The following is a 27220-nucleotide window of genomic DNA, read 5'->3' as shown; positions in this document are numbered from 1 at the left end:
ACACTTCCGCATTCTGCCTGGCGATCATGTGACCGCCGGGAGCCACCTGACCTCAGCTGTCACTCACAGCTCAGGTCGGGAGGATGAAGAGAGAATGCGGAAGTGTTACTTCTGCACTCCGCCTGGCGATCATGTGACCGGCACCCCCTGATTTTGGCTGTCAGAGATTAGGTAGGTGAAGGGAGAATGCCGAATGGGCATTCAAATAAATTGGAGCTGGAGAGAATGGTGTGCGTGCGTGCGTGCGTGCGTGCGTGCGTGCGTGCGTGCGTGCGTGTGTGTGTGTGTGTGTGTGTGTGTGTGTACAAGGTCAGGCTAGATGGACCACGGGGTCTTTTTCTGCCATCAATTTTCTATGTTCCTACCTTCAAGGCCGACTTGCTTCACCTCATGAGAAAATGTGAAAGAAGTAAGCTAAAACATTAAAAAAAGAATTTTGGCCCTCCATAATTCTGGTACGTCTTTTGGAGCAATTTCTAAGTGCATAGGAAAAAGACCTGTCCTGTCTCCATGGTGATTGGTTAATTGGTGGTTAATTCCAAAGCCGCCAAACATTAGAAAACCCAAGTTACAGTTTGCCACTCCACTTGGAGACAAAAATCTTACTTTTTGAGGAATTGTTCCTTCGGTCTGATGAAGCAAAACTATGTACTTGGCCATAATGATCATCGTTATATATGGAGGAAAAATGGGGAGAATTGCAAGCTAAAGAATACCATCCCAACTGTGCAGCATGGGGCTGGCAACATCATGTGGGAGAAAACCAGATATTCCAGCTTATTTTCACTTTGAGGATGCGTGGAAATGCTTGGAGCACAACGCACTAAAAGAAACATTCCGGGAATCCAACATATGTAAAAAAGTAAGATTTTTTTGGAGATCCAGGATAAAACCTCTTACAGGAAAAGCAAGAGAGATTAACGCTCTCACATTTCAGGCTTGTACAGCCCTTAAATCTAGGAAGCGCCCGGTGGGATACATCAGGGTTGGGGAAAAAGTGCTGCTCCGACCCCTGTGTGGTGGCTGGCACTCATAATTGTAAGTGAAGCTCTCATTGAAATTAATGGGAGCTGCGCTTCTCCTCCGACTCTGGTGTATCCGGGTGGCCACTGCCTGGATTACACCTTTAATTTTAGCATGTAGGTAAATGCAGACAAGTGTTATAAAGAAACTAATGACCAGGGTTTAAAAAAAGACTTGTGACTAAAAACGGCAACCCTGATCCATTATGACTGTGAACAAATGCTCCTACTAGAGTTACATTTTCTTTACCTCAAGTATTAATAGTGTACAGTCAGATCTTGGTAGCAATAAACTTCTAATGGAGCAAAACTTTTCAATAGCAATATCCCAGTATGTTTCTCTGTTCAGAGGTTTACAATGATGGTCACTGCCCCTCAATAAGGCTTAAGGGTTTTTATGCATGCTGGATTACTTGAAGGTCTCTTCCGGTGTTTTTCTACAGGAGGGGTTGGCGCACTTCACAAAATAGATGGCATTATGAGGAATGAAAATTATGTGGTGATATTAGAGCAACATCTCAAGACATCACCCAGGAGGTTTAAAGCATGGTTGCAAATGGGTCTTCCAAATGGACAATGACCCCAAGCATACTTTCAAAATTGTGGCAAAATAGCTTAAGGGCAACAAAGTGAAGGTAATAGTGACCATATCAAAGCCCTGACCTCAATCCCATGGAAAATTTATGGGTAGAACTAAAAAAAAAGTGTGCGAGGAAGGAGGCCTACAAACCTAACTCAGACCAGTTGTGGCAAGAGGAATGGTCCAACATTCCAGAAAGTTATTGTGATTACCTTGTGGAAGGCTACCCAAAACTTTTGATCCAAGTTAGACAATTTAAAGGCTATGATACACAATGTAACCATTGGTGCCTCCTTGTTCGTTGGTCAGGGCTGTCAGCACCGTTTGTCTGTTGGGTGCAGCAGGTGTTGCAATGTTCCTGTCAATGCCTTGAGCACCTGGAGGGTCTCATGTACGCTCACAGCCAGCTCACCTCTTAAATGGCCAGTGCACACACCCAGCCTTCCTACTGCTGGTTAGTCCTAATCACCTGAAAGAGTGCCTGAACAGTAGGTTGCATGAGGTCCTGCAAAGGTGCTGCTGTTCAGCAATTGACTCTTGGTTTTGACCCATGCCTGTTTGTCCAGCTTTCCTGACTTCTCGCGTCCTGACCTTGGCTTGTACCATAACCTCAATTTCCTGATTGTTACCTGCCCTGATCTTCTGCCTGCCTTTAACCCTTACCAATCCAATTTTGGTTTCAGGGTTTCCTAGGGGGCTTTCTCTTTCTGATGTTATGCAACGACACTATCTGCTGGATAAAGCCAGTACTGCAGTATGTGATGCGCCAGAGAAGCTCTGACAGCAGAGCAGCCGTAAATACACAGTAAGAATACCCAGTCGGACGTTTTCCGATATCAGAGCTGTAGAGGCTTCAATCATAATGTCTGAAGACGTCAAACAGTGGATTGGAAAGGGTTAGGTTTATGTATGAAATCTGCATGTCTTGACCTTGGCCTGTGCTATTGACTACATCTCTGCCTGTCCCTCTAGTACCGCAATAAGGTGCATCTGACCTGTCTGTGTCCGCTACCATTGGGCTGAAAATCTTCTTGGGGTAACAGCCTAAGAGTCCCTGCAGCAAAGTCTATATCCATAAAAAAGTTGGAAAGTCAGAAAAGGGGGTCCACTAGGTGTAGCCCAAAGCCAAATAAGTAAGTGGCACATTGGCTGCATGATCGTTAACTCGGATAATTAACCACTCTGAAATTCCTCTGCCTAAGAGACTAGAACTGACCAAGGAGCTCCCGTAGAGATTGCACTTCAGGAACAGCAATGCACTGCCTCCACAACATTTCTATCCATCTGTTTGCATGGGTTCCTGGAGCTACACCGCAAGTCATTCTTCCTACTCCACAACCAGGACCTAGTTCATATGCAGGTGAGACTGGTTTGCATCTCCATCTACCGCCACAATATGTAGGAAATCCGTAGACTTGTTGAGGTTTCCTGAACCAGTGTAATTTACACTTTGAGATGCAGAAGTCTCATTTTCCTGTGGAAAGAGCCCAATTGGCTTAAATTCTCTCTGCAGTCAGGAGACACATTGGCATGGATAACTACCAACATTCAGGACTTTTTAGTTGAATTTTGGAGTGTCTTTGAGGAGCCAGGACATACATCTTCTATACACACTTAAACCAAGGATCCATGACAGTGGGCCAGTGCACAATGCAGTTCTGTACCCTTCTTCCCAGCTGCCCTTGTTGCCACGTTCTTGGAGGGCCTTACTGTTTACATTAAGGACAAACTTGCTGACCGTCACCTAACTGCCAGCCTGGGTGATCTGATCACTCTGGCACATCTCATTGACCTCTGATAGATTCCGGTACCTCAAAATCCGACCGGTCCACCTTCCCAGTATGCAGCTACAGTATGTTTTCAGCAAGAAAGACTTTGTGGCCCTATAGGCCTTATGAATGTCCCATCTGCTACCTGGCAGTACACCTCCTCAGGCCACATACACCCACTGTCTCTCCATAGGACAGAAGCTATTTCAGTTTACGTTAAAGAGAATTCAAAGAGGGTTGTAATACACAACTCCTCCTCTCCAGCCGGCTCTGGATTTTTCATTAAGAAAGAGTGGCTCTCTTCATCCTTGCATCGACTACCATGGTCTGAATGCGATTACAGTAAAGAGTATGCTCTACAGTTAATAACCAAGTTTTGATAGGTTTCATCGAGCAGAGGTTTTCACTATGGGGCACATACCTCCTGGTCTATATTGTAATGGGTGACAAATTTTAAGATTGCCTTTTGAGGTGAAGAGTAGAGATGAGCGAACGTGTCCGTAACGGACACATCCGCACCCGGACACCGGCTTTAGCGAACACTGGAGTGTTCGCGCGTAAGTGTCCGGGTGCCGCCGGGGGGCGGGGAGATGCGCGGCGGCGCGGGCGGCAGTAGCGGGGAACAGGGGGGAGCCCTCTCTCTCTCCCTCTCCCCCCCGCTCCCCGCCGCACCCCCCCGCGCTGCCACGGCGGCCCCCGAACTTTTTCGCCCGAACACCGAGGTGTTCGCAAAGTTCGGTGTTCGGGCGAAAAAGGGGCGGGGCCGAACGTGTTCGCTCATCTCTAGTGAAGAGGCCTCTTCTCAGACTTGTGATGTCACATTCATCAATCAGATGGCCTTACAACATCTCAATCCCATTCAAGTGAATTGTAAGCTGTAATATCAAGCACAGCCACTATAGAATCTATGGCGCTATGCCTGGTATTCTGTCAAGTGACAGCGGTGCTCAACCGAGCACCACGGTCACTTCAGATAGTGGATTGACATGGGTCCCAAGCAGCAAACCCCCACGGATTTGGAAATTGATAATCTATCTTGAAGATAGGTCCTCAATTTCATTAGTCCCAGAAGACTCCTTTAAAGGAAAAACACTCATACATTGTTCCTTTAAGTTAGTTAAGAAATTGATCCTAGTGTCCATTTAGTATAAATGGACATGCTATTTCAGGAATAAACTAGCATGAACAAACAATATGCAAGTGTTTTTTTTATATTAGTAGCCATAATAAAAGAATTACATTCATTTACCCAATATAACTGATCAGCAGCTAAAGGGCAGGAAGCTTGTGTTGCCTATGGACAGGAAAGTTTCAGGTAAGAAAATTGTATTTTTTCAACTTGTTCTATGGCAAATACTTCTTCAGACAGCCCAAGGCTTCTCCTGACTACCTCGCTGCTGCAGGCCAAGGCACAAGCTTGGCTGTGGCCTGCTATGCGGTTCGCTGTGTGGGCTTTTGCATAGGAATAGGGCCACGAGCTGCCAGGATAATGGCTCCAGCCAGGGCCATTATCTCACTGCAGAAACAACCCACCAGGCGGAATAAAAAGGACAGGTCATAGGTCTGGTATATAACCACATGAGGTCATAAAAAGTTGGGAAAACTGTATAAATTATCATAGTCCTCTTCAGCCACTAGGATCAAGGGTGGAAATTCTGAAGGGCCTATATAGTCTCTCCACAGCAGGGATATTGCTCTGTTCACTGCTGTGGCCTTGAGCCTAAGGGTTATCTTGGGGAAAATTTCTTCCTCCTCTATGGTCTCAGGGGCTGTGCTGGCTGCTGGGACAATGGTGCTCACAGGGTCAGTTGGAGGTTTCTAAACGCCTGATGTCCCTTGTGCTGGGTCAGTGGAGGTACCTGTAACAGCAGCAGAGGTCCCATCTCTCTCTGACAGCAACTTCTGAACCTCTGATTTGTCTCCAAAGAACCACTGTGTTTCCCATGGAGGATAGTTGGCTGGTTCTCCTCTTATAGACATTCTGAAAGTGGTGGATAAAGGCTTCCAGGCTTTGGTTCTGGAGCTGTAAAGTATAGCAAGTGGTCCACTCTCTCCAAGCTCGGTGTCCCATCTGAGTCTCAGCTGGTTTGGGGCACCAATAGAGGTATCGGCCCATGGGCGGTGCTTCTTCTCTGGCTCGGTATCTTCCATTGTGGGGGCTTGCTTTCCCCCTTCTCTGACTTGTGCAGTGGTATGCTTTTTAAGGCGCACCCTTTTCTAGAGATATTACACAACTACTTCTCTGCTGTCTGGCACCATTTGGTGAATCTCTCATTCTCTCAGCGGCATTTTGTGCACCCATAGCACAACAATAAAATTTCAAACAGTTCTCATTGGCAGTGAAAAACCACACATAATATACTTTCTCTTTTCTGTCTTTACAGTGTATAAATTCAACTTACATTATTCTCTTTGATAAACTGACATCCGTGTGATCTGGAGACTGCTAGGCTGTCAGACATTTTAGTGTGTGTCAGGCCTTGGGCCTATCTCAGCTTCCATTTTATGTCAGCCCATTCAGCGTGCTGGCTGTATGGCAGCCATGTTGTGTGCAGCTAGCTAGTATTTGTAATTTGTGGGGACCCCGGGAAAGCTGAATGAATTCAATGTTCTAATCTCCCCTTCCTCCCCACAACTGCCTGCTGAATGTTTGTATGCAGAAAGGCAATGGTCTCATCTTCCCTGAACCAGAGCTGTGCTGTGATGTACATAAGCCCCCTTTCTTTCTTCTCCCACCTGTATTTGTTTGGGTAGTATTAGCATGAAGATACTGAGTTGTATGACCATGCAGAGGGCTTCTGGCAGACACGCCGGAGCTGAAAAAATTCAGATTAGGGAAAATCTTTTAATAAGAATTATTAGTTGTGTGAGGGTCCTAGCCCAATATGAAATTTATTTTCAGAATCGGGAGGCCCAGCTGAATAAAATGCACACACGTTTCAGTACGGGCCCCAGAACGCCCTCAAACTACGTATCCTCATACCTGGTCGTAGGTTATGTGCCATATTTGATATTGCTGCGTAGATTAAATCATGACCTAAAGTATTGTAGGCATATCTTCACGATCATATGACCTCATGCGGAGATATGACCAAAATGGGGGATTGTGGTTTTCCACAAGTCCATGTGCATTTACCCCACTCTTCTTTGAAGGACCTCAGAGGGCACTGGCGGAGGTGGGATCTGGGAAACTGTTAAAACTAAGGGTCTCAGAGAGACCAAATGCCAGACCATGGAGATATGCTGTGGCATATAGACTGTTCCTTTGATTCCCGGAACTCCGCTAATCAGACTCTTTGGGCCGTGTATCCCAAAATCTAGGAACTTTTAAAATTTCTTCCTGTTGTTTTTTTTTTTTTTTTAAATACTGCTTGTTGTGTATACCTGTATTTTTTTATACTCCCTCGTAACACCCAGTTTGTATATCTTCTGTACATATCTAAATTTTGCTCAGCTAGTCCTTTTCTAGAATAAATAAATCTAAAATTTATTAGTTAAGCCTTGTCTATTTTAAAACGACTCTTAACTCTGAAGATGGTGTTCATAATTCATAATCCGGATTACATTTTACCGGTGATATTGTAACAAGCTGGTAGTGGCAGCGTGTGTATTGTGCGTTGCATCCTTAGAACAGTTCAGGTGGTGGTTTGAGCTTTTGCCTTACATGCTTGCAGAAGCCCGGGAAGGCTGCATACAAATCAGCCTGTATTCTAACGACTTCAAACTTGCAATCTTGCTAGAGTGATCGATCGAGTCTCTGCTGTGACTGTTGGTAGCGGCAAGTGCACTCGGAATAGTTGATCTGTGAGTAGTTGGGACAGAGGCCTTTCTCTCCCTGACTGCTCTGTACGTAACAATCTGCATTTTCAATATGGCCGATTAACCTTTTTTGTGCTTGACACAGCTTTAAAGTCACTTTTCAAAGCATGGAGACACATTTCCATAATAAACTCTTGTTTTGGCTATGGAAGACCCAGGAGATTCGATCCAGTTTGTGATGCCACAGCCTGCAACACACCAGATAGACTGCAGAGGGGCGAGTAGCAGTAATGGGGGTAGCAGTGGCTCTGCTGCCTCCACCTCCAGCTACCACGGCTGTAGGGCATTAACAGTGTAAATGGAACTCTAATTTGGGCGCTCTTCTTAAGTAAATATCTGTAAAGTCAGAGAAAGTATGGTGGTAAATTTGTCAGGTTTGTGACGTTAGTCCGTATACAGGCTGAAACCTGTGACAGATAAAATAATAAAATGAATAAATTTAAATAAATTGGGGAAAGTAGCCTTCCTCCAAGAGTGCGGTGTGGTATACTTCAGGGCAGATGTTACAGTGGTGAGAAGGGAACTCCAGGAGTCAGGATTGTCATTGAACCGTAAAACAAATTATTTGAATCAATCTCTTCAATAGCATGGATTTATGCTGAGGTAGATGGCTGTTGGCACATACAGGGACCTTATATTTATATTAGGGCTCCATAACAATTGAAAGTGCAGGGAAACTCATCTGTACACTGTGCTTTGCCCCTCTTCTTCTCTCCTTCCCTTATGCTTTGCATATACATTTTTTCTCTCTATTTCACTTCTATTCCCAAGCTATCTCCTTTTACTTTTTTTTCTTTAACAGTTCGTCTTTCTCTATCCTTCAGTTACTGTTGTCTAAACTGAATCCTCTTTTCTTTGCTTTGTCTTTTTTGATTTAATTACTTGCTTGGGTACTCACACCTCTTCTTTCCTACTGCACTGTCTCTCCTCTGTTCCTCAAGTCTTCAACTCACTTGCATTTTCCCACTTTACTTCTGCCACTCCCTTCTCTCTCTGTTATCTGATTCCTTATAAACCCACCCTTAGCTTCCCTAGGATTGGTAATTAGGATTAGAAGGAATCAGGTCTTATCTCCTGTTACCTAACTAACCAATAAGGAGCAGAGTGACTTGCCAACTAAACCATGAATGCAAAACAAACAAGATATTAATATCTTAAAGCAATATATACACATTTAGGAAAATTCATGGAGTGTACAACTCTGGTACACTGCAGGAGGCTCTTGCATTCTCTCTACATCATACCTCTGATAAAGCCAGTAAGACCTGGTACCATTGGCTTTCAGCACACCCTGGTATACAGTGCTCTTTCCGGAGAGCCAGTGTAATGGACTGACCTGTTTGTTGTGATACATTTTTTCTCTCTTGTGTGGTGATTTCCTCCCCACCCCCACTTTTGCTTCTCTTCTTCTTATGCTACTTTTTTGTTTTTCCCCAGTCTTTCCACTCACTGTACTATCTACCTGCTGTTACTAGTTCTTGTTCAAAAGTGGCCACAAGGACAGGCCCTGATTCCCAACATTTATATTTCCTTTTACTTGAATTGCATAAAGGTTTTGTATTCTATTTGCTGTATCATCAATTTTAGGTTTCAAGATTAGTTATATCTATTGGCTGCGGCCTTTATTCCGTGCTTGTGGTATTGACCCATCTTTAACTAAAGCGTTTATAAAAAAAAAAAAAAACTTGGCACATTTGTGGACATTGTCCTGGTCTGACATGACAGCATACATAATAATTGTGTATACAGAATTTTTTTTTTTTTTTTAAAGAGCAGTTCTATACTGACTGTACACGATGTGTTTACTGATATCCTGCTTCATGGGATATTTTGGATTGTTTTGCCAAAAACAGGAGCTAATAGTGGTCCACAAATACCTAAACTTTTTCTTAATGGAATGTGTTCCTTATGTAGCTTGAACTTGGAGCTCTACTAGGATAAGGGACCCGTAGCTTGAGTACGACTCTGCCGTAAATTCTTCTGCATACCTCTTTTACAGAAGCTCCGTATTTCCGATTGCGGCTACATTTATTACTTATAAAACCAGATACACACATACAGTTTAAGGTACTTTTTATGCAGATTATTTAGCCAAAGTCAGGAGTAGATTACAGAAGAAAGAAGAGTATAGAGGACATGGATCTACCTCTAGCTTTGGCTAAAAAATGTAAACAAAATTGAAAAACACATTTCTAGTCCAGCCTCACACTTACTTGAAAGCCATGGCTTCTTCATACATGATCATACTGCTTCTCCCTTCTGCCCTGTTCTGTACTAAAGTGCATGTAGCTGTCATGGAGTGTGTGAGACGGATACCACCTAGTAGCACTGACTCACAAGTCCCTTTATGGTTCTCCACTGAGCATTTGCTAGAAGAGTGGTGACAGCTACAATCATACATGAATTGATGAAGATGGAGGCCTCAACACAGAAGTGGAAAACTGCAAGAATAACAGCTTGGTGGCTTAAAATCATGATTCACTGGTCCTCGCTCTACAAATTTCTTCTGCCATCGTTTTTTTAGACAGTAAACATTTGAATTTTGCACTTGACGTTCAATTTGAATGGAACTTTTTATATAGAAATGCTATAAAATATCTATAATTTTTAAGATAATGAAATCAGTTATTTTTGGCAGATGACTGTATGGTGAGCTCAATGGAACGCCTAATATCTTCAGGCTTTAAAGCAGATGATCCTGATATCACACAAGATGCGTCAGAAGAGCCTGTCATTATCCTAGATATTCCCTCAGCACTTCACAACAAAGATCTATCATCTGATCCTTTTATACAGGTCTTATCTTATGACTTATCACACACTGATGAGCAAAACAGGAGTGACAGAAGGGAAGAATATCAAGGAGCTCACACAGAGGAGAAGCCATATTCATGTTTAGAATGTGGGAGATGTTTTACTAGAAAATCTGATCTTGTCAATCACCAGCGAACCCATACAGACAGGAAGGCATATTCATGTTCAGAATGTGGGAAATGTTTTACTTATAAATCAATGCTTGTTGTGCATCAGAGAACTCACACCGGAGAGAAGCCGTTTTCATGTTCAGAATGTGGGAAATGTTTTACTCGGAACACACATCTTGTTCAACATCATAAAAAACATACAGATGAGAAGCCGTTTTTATGCCCAGAATGTGGAAAATGTTTTATTAAGAAATCCGATCTTGTTAGACATCAAAGAAGTCACACCGGTGAGAAGCCATTTTCATGTTCAGAATGTGAAAAGTGTTATAGCCAGTGGGCAGGTCTTGAAGTACATCAAAGAACTCACACAGGAGAGAAGCCATTTTCATGCACACAATGTGGGAAATGTTTTACTGCAAAATCAATTCTTGTTATACATCAAAGAATTCACACAGGGGAGAAGCCATTTTCATGCCCGGAATGTGGGAAATGTTTTACTAGGAAATCTGATCTTGTTAGACATCAGAGAACTCACACAAAAGAGAAGCCATCCTATTAAGTCTTGTTATTCACCATGGACTGCTAAGTCAAATAAAAGACATGGTGTGGTATATCAGAGAGCTTGGACAGGGGAGAGGCCATTTTCATGGTCAAAATATGGCAAATTGTTTTCATATGAAATTACGTTTTGTTCAACATCAAATGTGTCACACGGGAGAAGTCATTTTCATGTTAAGATTGTTTTACTCTGAAATCAAATCTTGTTCAACATCTGATTACTCACAAAGGAGAGAAGCCATGTTTATGCCCACGCTGTGGCAAATATTATCAGAAATCATATCTTATTCAACATCTGAAAACTCACATTGCAGAAAGGCCATTTTCATGGCCAGAATGTGCCAAATTTTTCAATATGAAAATACATTTTGATCAACATCAAAGGAGTCACAAACCAATTTTATATTCAGATTGTGGGAAATGTTTTAACTACAAATCAGATCTTGAATCTGAAGGGGAAATCTTGAAGGGAGAATCAATTTTCATGGCCAAAGCATGGAAAACATTTTAATTGGGAGAGCAAATTTTATTCATTGTCAGAGGGGATTAGTAGTCATTTTTATTTTTAAATTGTGGAAAATGTTCTCAAAAGGCAGATCTTGTTAGACATCAGGAAATAACATACAGGGAAGAAGAGGTTTTCATATTCAGAATGTTGGAAATGTTATTTTCAGAAGTTGGATCTCATTAAACATCAGGCAATTCATACAAGAGAGAAACCATGTTCATGTGCCAAATGCAGAAAGTGTTTTAATCAAAAGTCAGCTCTAAATGCACATCAAAGAAATGTTCATAATGTAGAGAATATTTCACTGCAAGATCACAGCTTGCTAGACATCAAAGAACTATGAGAAGAGAAACCTATATTCATGCCCAAAATGTGAAAAATCTTCTTACAAGTCCTTGTTAATCAAGGAATTCACACAGAGTAAAAGCTATTTTCCAGTTCAGAATGACTAATGATTTAGATGTTGTGATTTGTAGATAAAGCAGTTTAGAGAACTTGCATAGGGAAGAAGATATTCTTTTCAATTTCATTTTATTGACACTTGGCAAAAGAAAAAAGAATAACAAGAAATAAGTCACATGTCAAACAAGAATGGGAAAATTTAATTTTTTAAATCAAGCTATCATTGAAGATATTGGTAGTAAAGGATAAGAGAAAACATATGAAATGACCCAACTTCATCAGTTTTTACAACACAATACAAAAGCAAAAAATGTAGAAAGACCATTTAGTTCAGAGGTCACACTTTCACAACATTATCATAATATAAAAGGAATTAAAGGGAATCTGTTACCTTTTAGCCCTATAAGATAAGCTAATGGGCTTAAAGTAGGTAACCCCCTGAGTCCAGGAATTTAAGTGTTTTTTTTTTTTTTCTTTTTTCTTTGCCTCCCCATGTTACTGCTGAAAGCCACTGTGCAATGCCCAATGCGCTACATAGTCCGCCTCTTCTGATTTTATAATGGCTGGACGACTTAGCAGTTCTACTGAGTCCATTGAGGGGCGGCTTTCAGTGCTCACAGCAGGGGAATGACAGGGGAGGTACATATAGCCCATCCCCAGACACACCGGTTCACCTACATTCAGTTCATAAGCTTCGCTTGTAGGGCTAACAGTAGATGAGTCTCTTTTAAATATACTGTAAACACATTTTTTCTAAGTTTTAAAAAACTGTTGTAATAAAATTACAATAAAACAATTAAATGTACATTTGATTTGCTAAGTATAGAACTGGTACTAAGTCTAAAATCGTATTCAACCAGAGAAAGCGTGATATCAGTCCACTGGAGCATTGGTGTGTGTTGAGTTTCCATGGTTCACTTTGGAGTATGAGAACTACAGGAAGAATTAAACTGGTCGTAAGAGGGTATTTCCATCTTGAATAGTCAATACCAGTCTGAAAGCGTCATCCATCATGGCTGGGACTTTAGAAACAGCCAAACCGACTTTTCTAGACTGAATCCTTAATTCCCATTGAAGTGAATGGGACATATAGAAACTGTGTAATACAGCAGCATAATCTGTCTACACATTTCAGAAGACATGGAGACAGCATAGGTCACTGTTCTACTGTTTCTGTAACTCCCAGTCAATTCTATTGAATTTACAGGAACAGCGTCCAAAGTAGACGGGTATTTGGGAAAACCCATAAGGTATGCAGAAGAGTACCTGAATGGTCACATTTCCTCCAGCAAGAAGATATGGTAGTAGTGGACATCAGGGGCAATCAAGAAGGAGTAAAATACCTTTTGTTAGGGTCATTTTAAAGATGGTTTCTTAAAATGATCCACACCTGAACTTTTTAGGTACGGCATGGAATGCAGATTGTCATCAAGCTGCAGAAAAGTTCAGATTTAAATCTTTTGCACTTTAGCAATGGGCTTGTCTTCACCAAACCTTTATTGTCTCCAAAAATATTGTAGAAGATATACCATTCTCCTTTAACCCTTTCCAATCCAATTTGTATCCCAGTTTTCCTAGGGGGCTTACTCTTTTTCTGCCATTATACAACAGCGCTATATACTGGCTAAAGCCAGTACTGCATGAGGTGACACGTTGGATAGGCTCCAACAGCAGAGAGACTGGCAATATACAGTAAGAGAACCCCGACGGATGTCTTCCAACATCAGGGTTGTACAGCCTTAAATCATAATGTCTTCAGAGGTCAGACAGTGGATTGGAAAGGGTTAAGGATTTGTTGAAATGTTTCAGAATTGCCTCATTTAGATATTTTATTTTAGCACTTCTAAGCTGTAAGAAGTCTCTTATTTGCAAAAAGTTTAAGAAATATTTGCTGTCGGGTATTTGGTAATTATGTAGAGATTGAAAATAGAGAATTCCATTTTGCTCAAACAGGTCACAATTCTATAATTCTAGAAAGGGAATCTAGTCCTCCAGTAAGAAAATTGGACTAGTTGAGTGTGAGATTGAGCAGGTATTTGGGATTCCAGTAAACCATTATTTCCTAATTTTATAAAAAATTTGAACTGAGAACAGGTACATTAAGGGGTTATTAAAACCCTTTGTACCATTGTAAAGGTGAATTTTTAGTAGTTGTGTTTTAAGAATTGCCCAGTTTGGGGAATTCGTTCCAGTGGAGATCACCCAAAAATATTTTGAATTGTTATTTCTTATCCAAATCCAGAGAAGCAAAAGGTGTAAAATATAGAAAGCGAAGTTCTCCTAAACAAAAAAGCTATTATTCTGGTACCTCAAGATGAGCACAGTCAAGGCTCTTATTACCATCTTTTTCTTGTAAGAAAACCCAATAGGAAGTTCAGGGCAATTCTAAATATGAAAGAGTTAAATTGCTTCATCAAAAAATAATATACCTATAAATGCACATAGCGGAAAAATTCCACGGCAAAATCCACAGCATTTCCGCAAAAGGCACGGAGTCCAAATCGGTACCTTTTTGGTGCCGATTTTGACTCTAAATCAGCTGCATATCTGCAGCTGCTTTCAGCAGCCCCAGTGCTCCTCCTCACTTTGCAAATTTTTGATCTGTAAGCACACCCCTTCACTTGTGGTTTAGTGTACACAGCGGTGCTGGTAAGGTGATGCCACTTTGGCATCAACTCACCAGTGGCGCTCATCAGAGGCGGACGGGTGAAGGGGTACACTGACAGCGTGAAGAATTACAAGGTGAGGGGAACACTGTGGCTGCTGAAATCAGCCGCAGCTAAGCAGTTTATTTTGAGTCAAAACCCGCACTGCTGGTGAGGGTGTCCAAAGAAGGGAAACTAAATTAATAACCGGAATGGGAGGACTGGAATACCCAGAGAGGCTATCAAAATTGGGATTATTTACGCTGGAAAAAAGACTGTTAAGAGGCAACCAAATAACTATGTATAAATACATGAGGGGACGATACAAGGATCCCTCCCATGACCTGTTTATACCCAGGACTGCTACGGTAACAAGAGGGCATCCTCTTTATCTAGAGGAAAGAAGGTTTCATCACCAACACAGAAATGGGTTCTTTACCGTAAGAACAGTGAGACTGTGGAACTCTCTACCTGAGGACATGGTGATGGCAAAATCCATAGAGGAATTTAAGATGGGACTAGATGTTTTTCTAGAGCGCTACGATATTACAGGATATAGACATTAGATGACCAGCGGGTTGTTGATATGGGTCTTACATTCAGGTAGGAACTATCAAAGGTTGATCCAGGAATTATTCTGACTGCCATTATAGAGTCGGGAAGGAATTTTTTTCCCCCAAAGGAGCTAAATTGGCATCTGCCTCGTTGTTTTCTTTCCCCTTTCTCTGGATCAACCAAGGGGGTGGGAGGGTAGATGCCAAACGAATGTGTATGAGGGACAACGGACTCTCCCTCAATGGCAGATGTCTCAACAAAGAAAAATTAGACATGTTGGATTGCATAACTAGAAAAGAAGCAGATTAGTGAACATAGTCCTGGTGTGGCATGAAAGAATATAGAATTATTGTGTACAAAATGTGTTTTTATAGAAGAACAGTTTTATATTTCCTGGCCACGATGTGTTACTGACATCCTGCCTCATGGGATATTTTGGGTTATTTTACTAAAACCAGAAACTAATCATGGCACAGAAATGGCTAATCGTTTTCTGTATGGAATATGCTTTTTAGGTAATTTAAACTTGGTGATCTACCGGGGTAAGGGCCCCCTAGTTTGAGGTGGACTCTTTTGCATACCTCTTTTACAGATTTCCCATAGGCCCCATATTTGTGATAGCATCCACATATATTACTTTATAAGGCCAGATTCACACATGCAGTTTTAGATATTTTTATGCAGATTATTTAGTCAAAGCTAGTAGTGGATTATAGAAGAAGGAAGAGTGTAGAGGAATTGGATTTACTTCTAGATTTGAAAAATTGAAAACACCATGTTCTGATACAGGCTCGGATTTGCTAGAAACCCAAGGCTTCTTCATACATGAACATACTGCTTCTCTTTTCTGCCTTGTTCTCTACTAAAGTGCCTGGTAGCTATCAGGAAGTGTGTGAGACAGATATCACCTAATAGCACTGACTCGCCGGTCCCTTTATGATTCTTCACTGAGCATTTACTAGAAGAGTGGTGACCGGTACACTGATACATGAACCTATGAAGATGGAAGCTTCACCAAAAAAGTGGAACACAGCTGGGTGGCGTAAAATTAAGAGCCACTGGTCTTCACTCTCTGAATTTGTTCTGCCATCGTTTTTAGACAGTAAATTGAATTTTGCACTTGACGTTCAATTTGAATGGAGATTTGTATATAGAAATGCTACCAAATAACATAAATATCATTTTTAAGATAATGAAATCAGTTATTTTTGGCAGATGACTGTATGGTGAGCTCAGAGGAACATCTGATATCTGCAGATTGTAAAGCAGACGATTGTGGTATCACACAAGATACATATGAAGAACCTGCCATTATCCCAGATATCTCCTCAGCCCATCACAGCAAAGATCCATCATCTGATCTTCATATACAGGTCCCATCATCTGATTCATCACTGACTGATAAGCAAAACAAGAGCTCAGAGGAACGTCTAATATCTTCAGGCTTTAAAACAAATGATCCTAATATCACACAAGATACATCAGAAGAGCATGCCATTATCCTAGATCTTCCCTCAGCACTTCAGAACAAAGATGCATCATCTGATCCTCTTAAACAGGTCCCATCTTCTGATTCGTCACAGATTGATGAGCAAAATAAGAGCCTAGAGGAACATGTAATATCTTCAGGTTTTAAAGTAGATGATCCTAATATCACACAAGATGCATCAGAAGAACGTGTCATTATCTATCATCTATCATCCTATCCTTTAATACAGGTCTTATCTTATGATTTATCACAAACTGATGAGCAAAATAAGAGTCACAGAAGGAGAGAACAACAAGGAGCTCACACAGAGGAGAAGCCATATTCATGTTCAGAATGTGAGAGATGTTTTTCTAGGAAATCAGATCTTGTCAATCATCAGCGAACTCACACAGTCAAAAAGACATATTCATGTTCAGAATGTGGGAAATGTTTTCCTTTTAAATCATATCTTGTTACACATCAGAGAACTCACACCGGAGAGAAACCGTTTTCATGTTCAGAGTGTAAGAAATGTTTTTCTATGCAATCATCTCTTGATGTTCATCAGAGAACTCACACAGGGGAGAGACCATTTTTATGCCCAGAATGTGGGAAGTGTTTTATCAAAAACTCACATCTTGTTAGACATCTGGAAACTCACAAAAGGGAGATGCCACAGTCATGTGCAGAATGTGGAAAGTGTTTTAACCAATGGCGAAGTCTCAAAGCACATCAAACAAATGCTCACCCAGGCGAGAAATGATTTTCATGCACACAATGTGGGAGATGTTTTACTAAGAAATCACGTCTTGTTATACATCAAAGAATTCACACAGGGGAGAATCTATCTTCATGCCCAGAATGTGGGAAATGTTTTACTACGAGATCATGTCTTGTTAGACATCATAGAACTCACACAGGAGAGAAACCATTTTCATGTTCAGAATGTGAGAAATGTTTTAATGAGAAATCAGACCTGGTTAGACATCAGAGAGTTCACACAGGAGAGAATTTTCATGTTCAGAATGTGGGAAACATTTTGCTACAAAATCAAACTTTGTCCAACATCAGAGAATTCACACAAAAGTGAAGCAATAATCATGTTCAGAATGTGGATACTGCTATAAACAATAGTCAGTTCTGAAAGCACATTAGAAAATTTGCAGAAGACAGAAGGCTTCCTTTTAAACACATCCCATCTTCTTAGGACTTTGTTATAAATGTGTAATAGGAGTATTCTCATTGGAAGGCTGGCTTCAGCTAATTCTGTTGAACATATAAAATGAATAGTGTTATTACTTTTGTTTCCAATTGGATAGTGTTGAATCAGGCTTAAATGTATTTTTCATATTTTTCTTTTAAAGTCCCCTTTCCAATTATATTAGGATACCTCTTATGTTTACCTTGTGGACACTCTGGAGTGTGGATTAGTTAAAGGGGTTGTCTCGAGGAAGCAGTGAATTTTTTTTTTTGCCCAGTCCCCCTTATTAAGCATACATTACTAAGCCCCCCTGTAAATGACTTTTCTAGCTGGTTTGTACTTACAGTTGCAGCGTTTCAGCAACTTATAAAAATTTTCCCAAGATGGCCGCCAGCTCTTTTCCCATCGCTTGCTGTAGCCCGACGTGCACGCTCCCGAGACGCTACCAGCTGTGTCTCCCTGACAACCAGACGCCCCGCAGCCGCCGACCGGACCCCTGGATTGAACGCGGCCGACCACGGCACACAGTCACCCACCGCCAGGCAGCCCCCCCCCCCCCGACACAGCGACAGCCCCCCCCCGGCACAGCGACAGCCCCCCCCCGGCACAGCGGCAGCCCCCCCGGCCTATCACTTACCAGGACGGCGGGACAGCTGGGCGGCTTCTTGGGACAGCTGGGTGGCTCTGCACCTTCCTCTAACAGAGGATGGTACAGAATGGCCGCTCCAGCGCGCTCCCGAGCAGTGACAGCTCGTCTGCGCATGCGCAGAAGAGCTGTAGCGGCGAGCACACTGAAGCGGCTCGTGCTGAAAGGAGAAGACCGGACTGCGCAAGCGCGTCTAAAAAAGCAAGCTGCCAGCGAATTTAGACGGAACCATGGAGACGAGGACGCTAGCAACGGAGCAGGTAAGTGAATAACTTCTGTATGGCTCATATTTAATGCACGATGTATATTACAAAGTGCATTAATATGGCCATACAGAAGTGTATAACCCCACTTGATTTCGTGAGACAACCCCTTTAATATCTGGTATGTTACGAAGCAGAAAATACTTGTACCATATCTTTAGAGTTTGTTTGTTTTTTTTGCTCGCAGTTCAACATGTGACACCTTTTGCTAAATTTCAAATCTCTGATTAAATAGTGTAAAGATACCTTTACACAGGCCAATAGTTACCTGAATATTTGGTCAAACAAGCAATTTCACGTGACTGTTGTCCTCTGTATGCATGGCCCCAGACAAGGCACTGAGTGAGCAGTTGCTCACTTGCTGTTAATCATTCAGTTTCAGCTGACAAAAAGCAACTGCTGAGCATTTTCTTGCTCCGTGTTAACAGGGGTCACTCAATCTATGAGCAACTCCTGTTTACCCTGGAAGTGGGCCTGCTCCATCTCCATTCACTTGAATGACTATTGCTCCTGTGTTGAGCTGAAGAGTGATCGTCACTAGTACAACTGTTGACCTTTTACACACCCGCCTGTAGTACTGTGTAAAGGTGCTTTAAGAGACAACTCCCCCAAAAAATGTCCTTGGTCTTTGCACAGGAATTTCACAAGCATCTTTCTACTCTTTCAAACTTCAGTAACTGAGCTAGGAGATAACAATGTGCGCATTGGAAAAAATATAATATGGCATCTTTTGCACGCTTCACTGTATAAAGCATACTCATGTGCTGACCTATTCTGGATCGATAAACCTCTGATTTAACCATTGTAGCAGATGTAGCCTCAATACACTGGTCTGACAACCATCTATGACATTGTGATGTAGTAACTCTCTAATTCATGCGTAGTTCAAACAACCACTCCTCCATACCCTCCCAAACAACACTTCTGGTTTCCACCCCCTCATCCCAAATGTATCCTCAAGCCTTCCCTTTTCCTATCCTTGAGATTAACCTTGGTTAAATGAAATATTAAGACTAATATGAAATTATTTGTCAAATTGCAACAATGATGCTTTTCTGTTATAAAAGTAATTTTGTAATTGTATATGAAAAACTACATTTTAATAAAAATTTAATGTTCAAAAAAATATCAAACAACCGGCCTATTTACTGTGAATGCAGACAGGCGGTCGGAGTGATCTCTGGCTTCATTTACTGAGCGATTCTTGCTCCTGTGTGAAAACACAGGAGTGATTTCCGCTAGAACGGTTGAGCCCTTAAGCATTTGACAATCATCCTGCGTAAAAGGATCCTTAGTCCCCTGCCTACCAGGAAAACCCATTGTCATCCCATAATCATCTTGCGGGTGAGACCATAGGTTGACAGAGGAAGTACCCTCCCTCTGTCTAACCACTTAGATGCTATGGTCAGCATTAAATGTGGCATCTAAAGGTTTAAAGTACCAGGATCGGAGTTACCTCTAATTTTTGCCGTTAGAGCTTTGTAACACAGCCAACACCTGCAAATAATGTTCTGGGCATAACTTCTGTGTCTATGTCATCATGTAACAAAATGTTATCTCTTTTTGAGGAAACTTCATAGCTACCATGATGTAATAATAATCTTTATTTGTATTATTCCGCAGCGCTTTAATAGTACATCTATGCTAGAAGGAGTTAAAGGAATATTCCTCTGGATAGGTCATCAGTTGATGGATGGCGGTCCCCTGCTTGGGATCCCCATCAGCTGATCGTCCAGCCCACTGTGAGTGCAGCAGTTCTGATGTCATCATCAGTGCTGACCTCAGGAAGTAGGAGCACCAGCTTTACTCCCATTGAAATCATTGGTAGTGCAGCACTTCTCTTCCACTTCCTGCTTCTCTCATAAGCAGGACATCACTTCCAGTCCTGACCATGAGAGAAGCAAGAAGTAGCATAGCAGCACAGGGCTCTCATTTATTTCAATAGGATGAATGCGGCGCTCCCACTTTCTGGGGTGAGCATTGATAATGTCTGGCTCACTGCACTGACAGGAAGGTTACTGCAGTCATTGAGGCCCAAGGCAACCCAACCCCTTATTAAAAAATGTAAATAAAATTGAATTTATCATTTTCTATGTATGTTTCAATACATTTCTCAACATAGTGTATGTTGACAGAGTGGGAGTCTCCTAACCCCAGAGTGGCATTCCATAGAGAATTAGATGAGGTAGAGAGGTGGTCATGCCATGTAGTTAACCTCACTGTAGCTTAGGGGATAGTGAAATAATTTATTCTTTTAGCAATTCACATAAACTACCTTGGAGAGAGCTTCATACATGCAGGCACTCTTCTTTTCTTGTGTGCAAATGGAGAAGAGGATCACCCATCCTTCTGATAGATTGGAGTTTTAGTGTAGCCATAAGAATTGGTACAATCTGACAATGTGTATTCATGTGTATAAATACTTTTTGACAACTGGCCGCCAACAGCTATGTCTTTCACTCTCCGATACACCTGTACGCAACATGGGCTGATGCGCTGACTCAAGGATTATTCTAGTCATGCACTTGCATTCTAGTCATTTAATAGTCACTGTCCAGTGTGCGATTTGCATAGCAATGTAAAGGTTATGCTAGGGCACGTGGAGATATATATCTTTTTAAGGAAAATTTGTATATATAAAAAAAACAAAAATACAATTTTGAGACTTCCTGGCCAATGAAACATAACCACCTTCCACAAAGTCAAACATTGGCAGCTCAGGAAAAAGACTGTTCTAGAACATTAGAACCCAAGCTCCTCTCTTGTGGTCAACTTCAACATGCAACACCCAATCCACCACTCACCATGTCACAACATGCCAACCCATTGATTGACCTTGTTGATGCAATCACCTTGAATATAGATAGGATAGTGATCAGCGCTGATAAAAACATATGCTATTGAAATGCTGCTTCATATCATACTTTTGTATCAGTTCTTTTGTGAAGGAATAAAACTAATCTTGGTGAAGAAACTTTATTTACAGCAACTTGAACAGTGTGATCTACCAGTGACAGTTATCCATGGCTTGTGGAGAGTACTGCTGCTTCTACATACATTTTTTTTCAGGTCGCCAGCGCCTCAATATAAGTGATTGAAGCCACAATTTTGCGGTAGTCGGAACTGAGCCCTTTCTGGTGCAAATTTCAATGGAATCAGCTGAGAACAGTTTTTAGTCTTTATTAAGCACTAACTCACTCTGGAATATCTTATAGAGAAAGGAAAAGTTTAAAAAATTAGTTGTCCCTTTTTGTATCCACTTATAACTTTGGCAAAAAAAAAGAAACTAAATTAAATCTGCATAAACTTATCGGGCCTTGCAGTCGTGGCCAAATGTTTTAAGCAAAATAAAAGTCGCAGAAAGAGAGAACATCAAAGGACATACTGGACAGGAGCTGTTTTCATGTTCAGAGCTTTGCTACATGACATAATTTGTACAGATATTTGTAGATAAAAAGGTTATGGAATATCACCACCATTTTTGAAGTTATATAATACAAAAATAATCTGTTGTATTCTTGGCAGATGACTGGACCATGATCTCAGAGGGACGTCTGATATCTTCAGGTTTTGAAACAGATGATCGGGATATCAAAGAAGAGACATATGAAGAACATACCATTATGCCAGATGTATCCTCAGCCCATCACAGCAATGATCTATCATTTGATCCTTTTATACATTTTCTATCTCCTGATTCATTACAAACTGATAAGCAAAGTAGAAGTCACAGAAGGGGTAGATATCAAAGAGCTTACACGGGGGACAAGCCATTTCCATGTTCAGACTGTGGCAAATGTTTTAGCAAGAAATCAGATCTTGCTAGACATCTGAGAATTCACACAGGGGAGAAACCATTTTCATGTCCAGAATGTAACAAATGTTTTAATGTAAAATCAAACCTTGAGCAACATCTGAAAACTCACACAGGGGAGAAGCCATATTCATGCGATCAATGTGGTAAATGTTTTAATCAGAAGTCGCATAATCTTAAACATCAAAAAGTTCACACAGGAGAGAAGACATTTCCATGTTCAGAATATGGGAAACGGTTTGCCAAGAAATCAAACCTTGTTGCACATCAAAGACTTCACACAGGAGAGAAGCCCTTTAAATGTTCAGACTGTGGCAAATGTTTTGCCAAAAAATTTGATCTTGTTAGACATCTCAGAATTCACACAGGAGAGAAACCATTCTCATGTTCAGAATGTGGGAAACGTTTTACTGTTAAATCAAATCTTGTTGTCCATCAAAAAAAACACACAGGAGAGAAACCATATTCATGCACAGAATGTGGAAAATGTTGTTCTCAGAAATCAGATCTTATTAGACACCAGAGGATTCACGCAAAGGACACACCATTTTACACGTACCGTACGTGGAACGTGTTTTGACCAAAAGTCCGCTTTATTTACACATCAAAAACCTCACACAGGAAAAAAAAACTGTCATGTTCAAAACTTTGGAAATATTGTTCTCAGCAGTCAGATCTTGTTAGACATCAGAGAATTCAAATAGGGAAGAAGCCATTTCCTGTTCTCAATATGGGAAATGTTTTACTGTGAAATTAATCTTGTTTACCATTGGAAGAATTTTGTATAGCCAAAGCAATAAAGAGAGAAAAAGTTACAATCACAGAGCAGTACCGTGTGAGGCAGGGGTAGTGCAAAGATGACAGATCACTAGGTAGGGAAAATCTATGTGTAATGGTTGTTACAGGTTGTTTGGCTAATTATGCAGTATAGTAGGGCCTATGAATCTAGCTTCCCCAATTTTGTATAATCTTAGGCTATTTAAGTTTCTGTGATGCAATCATTTTTTGTACATATATGTATTGTTAACAAGACATATTACCTCTTGGATGTGCATTTGTGTGATTTGTTTCCAATAGCAATTTGAAAATTGTGATAGAGGAGGGGACTGGAAAGTTTTCCAGACTTATAGGTAGAAGAGTTACTTCTAGTTGTAAAATTTAAAGGGACTGTCCAGTTGTAAACTATGGATGGTTATCAGCAAGGTAGGTCATCAATAGTAGATAGACAGGGGTCCATTGCCAGGGACCCCTGACAATCAGCTGTTCGCCTATGGCACTTGTGCCTATGTGCTTGTGCACAGATTTCTGTAGGAAGCAGATAGCTCCTTTCTCACTGCAGTGGACAGGTTGTTATTTCAGGCCCAGCTCTGATTAAAGTGAATAGGAGCTTGGCATTCAATACATAGTCTGTCCACTGCAGTAGGAATGGAGCTACTTCCTGCAGAAATCAATTCATTGTATGAGCACACTGACCCAGCAAACAACTGGTCAGTTGGGTCCCGGGTGTTGAATACCCACAGATTTACTATCAATGGTATATCCTACAGAAAGGCCATCAATAGTTTACAACTGGACAATCCCTTTAATTTAGTTGAGTTACATTTTTCATTACATAGTGCAACAGAAAGAGAAAAAGAGAGGGGCACTTCATAAACAGGAAAAAAAATATATAGGATAGATCATAGAATGGTAAAGTTGGAAGGGACCTCCAGGGTCATCGGATACGACCCCCTGCTCAATGCAGGATTTACTAAATCATCCCAGACAGATGTCTGTGCAGCCTTTGTTTGAGCACTTCCATTGAAGTAGAACTTGTCACCTTCCATGGTAACCTGTTCCACTCATTGATCACCCTCACTGTCAGAAAGTGTCATCTAATTTGTGTCTCCTCCCTTTCAGTTTCATCCCATTACTTCTAGTCTTTCCTTGTGCAGATGAGAATAGGACTGATCCCTCTGCAGTATAACAGCCCTTCAGATATTTGTAGACAGCTATTAAGTCTCCTCTCAGCCTTCTTTTTTACAAGCTAAACATTCCTAGATCCTTTAACCGTTCCTCATAGGACATGCAAAACGCTTACCATCCTGGTGTTGCCAAACTAAGTGTGGCAATACCCTTGCCCTAAAAGGGTTGTCCAGTTGTAAACTATAGATAGCCTATCCTTAGGATAGACTTCTAGGGAAATGATAAAAATGTGGACCTGAGAGACACAGCCCTCACACAAGAATTATTCCAACTGGTTGAAAACCTGGTTCTTCAATATTAAGAAATTAAATACAGTCAATATTCACTTCAATGGGAACTTTGCCTGTAATACCAGGCCTTGCATTGGGAAAGGAACTACCTGATTCCTGCAAAAATCAGCTTAGTGTATTGAGTGCACTGGCCTGGCAAACAGCTAATCAGTGGGTGTCCCAGACAGACTCCCACTGATCTACTATTGATGGCCTATCCTAAGGATAGGCTATTTAGTAGTTTACAATTGGACAGTCCCTTTAATATGTTATGCAAGAAGGGATAACAGTTTTAAGGCATTATGCACATGGGCGGATTTTTGCTGTGGATTTTGGGGCTGGTGTCTGTCTCCAGGTTCCGCAGCAATAACCCTCCATAGCATGCTATGGAAAAATGATTCTTCTTGCACACGAGTGGGAACCAATTCTGTTTTTTGCTCATAGATGAAAAATCGCAGCATGCTCCATTTTCTTTGAGTTCCCGCATGTACAGCTTCCATTGAAGTCAATGGAAGCCGTCTGACCCGCAGTCCATCCACAATTGACATTGACGGGCTGCAGATTCCACAGGAAAAGCAGGAGTTTTAAAAAAAATCTACTGCGCAAGTCCAACAGCGAGCCGTATGGTCCATCCACCGTACAGAGAAACTGGAAGAAGACAACAGGCATGTAGGGTCACCCGCCGCAGTCAGGGCTGGATTCCGTGCGGAATTCCGCAGCCAGAATCTGGACCTGCCGTGTGGATGAGGCCTAAATCTTATAAGATCTCTCCTTGGACTGCAGTTGAAGATCCTGTCTGGTCAGCTCTTGTTGGTGCCCGAAATCCATGAGATAATACAAGTCATGGCGGTATGTGAGTAATGGGAAATACTATTAGTACCCAGGAAGGTGACTGATAAAGATGAAGCAAAATTCTGCTGTTTAGCATCCAGCCCGTGTTGTTACATTATCAAACACATAGAAGTCCTATCATGTTAGACAAAAATCTCATGTAGGTTCTTGCTGTATAGATTCAGACCCTAAATAACTTAATGCAAGCTGTCAGTGAGCAGATGTGGATCCGCTTTGCCACACACTGATTTGACTTTGGGCTAAATCTGGAGGCAGCACCTCAGACAACCTGGGATGGACACAGAGTCTAACACATGAAGGAGAGGAGTGTGAACAGCAACCAACCGCGACAGCAGCATGTGAGTGAAGATGGTGGCTGTGATGTATGTTGTGACAGTACTCCCCTTCCCCTGCAGGCCCTCTATTTGTTGCAGAAGTACACTAAAATAATTAAATGAGGTCAGGAGCATTCACATTTTCTTGAGGTTGCCAGGACCTTTCTTTACTATATAAGGCACTTGTCAGGCCTCGGGATCATCATATAACAATCCCAAAGCTGAGAAAAAATGATCAACTGATAACAGAGCCTCAGAGGTGGGTGGCAAGGAGAAGGCACAGGCCTGTGGGTCTCTCTGGCAATGACAATCCCCACCTGCTGAGACTCCAGCCGAAGAGGAAGCGTGCAATTTGAAATAAAGCCTACAGGACTCCCAAAAGGTAACAAATTCCTGCCTCTTGCCCAAAAACAATTGGGTAGATCCAATTTAGGCTCCTTCACTGGATGCCTTTTAACTGAATTTTGATGTTTAATACTAGTTACCTCTAAGAAAAGTGCCCTAAATTGGTTAGATAATTCCTCTGTGGGATGCATGATAAAGCAAAAAAAAAAAAAAAAACTCCCTACAGAGGCAAAAGAAAGGTTAAATATTGTCTCATGTACTCTAGGTGGTGGCCTGTCCTGCTGAGCTATTCAGAGACCTGGATAGCTCCTTTGCTGAACATTGTCCTTATTTCTTCCTCCTGTTAATCTGTTTCCTATTTTCCTGTTTGGCTCCACACAGTTTTCCTGCTTAGACATAAGGCTGGTTTGGTGTCTCCCTCATTGCGTGATTATTGAGCTCCCAGTCTGTAATGAAGGTTCTCTCCTTCCTACTCCTACAAAACAGCTGCTATGTATACCCCCCAGCTCATATTTACTGCAAACTGATACTTCCTACCCATGTACTGACCTCTGGCTTCCACGGACTACGCTACCCGCCTGCTCCTCTTGTACTGCAACCAATACTACCTGTGTAATGACCCCTGACTTTCCCTGACCACACTACCGATCCATACCTACGACAAAGAAATTCCAACCCTGAACTGGATTGTTAGAGTGAAGCTGTGTTCACACAGGGAGCTGGCTGCAGCCCGGAGTGAAGAAACAATAGAATTAAAACAAAAGAAGCAAGAGATAACCTCACCCTGACTTCTAGAAGGGAATAGCCCTGCCTAAAAGTGAGGTTATGGCCTCGAAAAAGGCGGCTGCATATGCTGTGTCTTGGCCACAGACTCTTACAACTAACAGAAAACACAATGAACAACAAAAGCACCACTTTGCATTAAAGCAGAAATAAACAACAAGAATACTACTTAGCTTAGCAGCGGGGCTCCAAAGAACACAACCTCACTCCACCACAGCTGAGACAATATTCAGCAACAAACCACACCAAAAAGCAGCCTTATAAAATGGTCGAGGAAATGCAATAGGTCAGACAAAAGTTTCACAAACACTAGGGTAAAATCAAGGTTCCATACAAGGAAGAAAATCAATGACGGGTGAACCACTGAGGGAATACAGACAGACAAAGCAAGAAACACCTAAAGAATTGACAAACCATAGAAACACAAATATTAACCTGTAAGACAGACTGGAATAGTGCAGCTAGCTCATCTATATGTCAAGACCCCATTGTGGACCACAGACTATGACAACTTGTTT

The 27220-nt window shown here is 41.6% G+C and overlaps 1 protein-coding gene across 3 annotated transcripts in view; it reads left to right on the top strand.

Moving 5' to 3' along the window:
* The window catches only part of LOC136629170 (oocyte zinc finger protein XlCOF7.1-like), a 53802-nt gene extending 30582 nt beyond the window's left edge, over positions 1-23220 (top strand). The window contains exon 7 of one of the 3 annotated variants that reach the window (XM_066605331.1): positions 21886-23220. In XM_066605331.1, coding sequence (XP_066461428.1) covers positions 21886-22754 — 869 coding nt within the window. In that variant the 3' untranslated portion in view covers positions 22755-23220. Of the gene's footprint in view, positions 1-9828; positions 10979-15997; positions 17960-21885 lie in introns of those variants that run through there. The other 2 variants (XM_066605329.1, XM_066605332.1) reach the window with 2 other exon arrangements.
* Positions 23221-27220: the final 4000 nt, after the last annotated feature.

Source organism: Eleutherodactylus coqui, chromosome 5, assembly GCF_035609145.1.
Source record: "Eleutherodactylus coqui strain aEleCoq1 chromosome 5, aEleCoq1.hap1, whole genome shotgun sequence".
NCBI lineage: Eukaryota > Metazoa > Chordata > Amphibia > Anura > Eleutherodactylidae > Eleutherodactylus > Eleutherodactylus coqui.
This window is presented reverse-complemented; position numbering and strand designations above follow the sequence as displayed.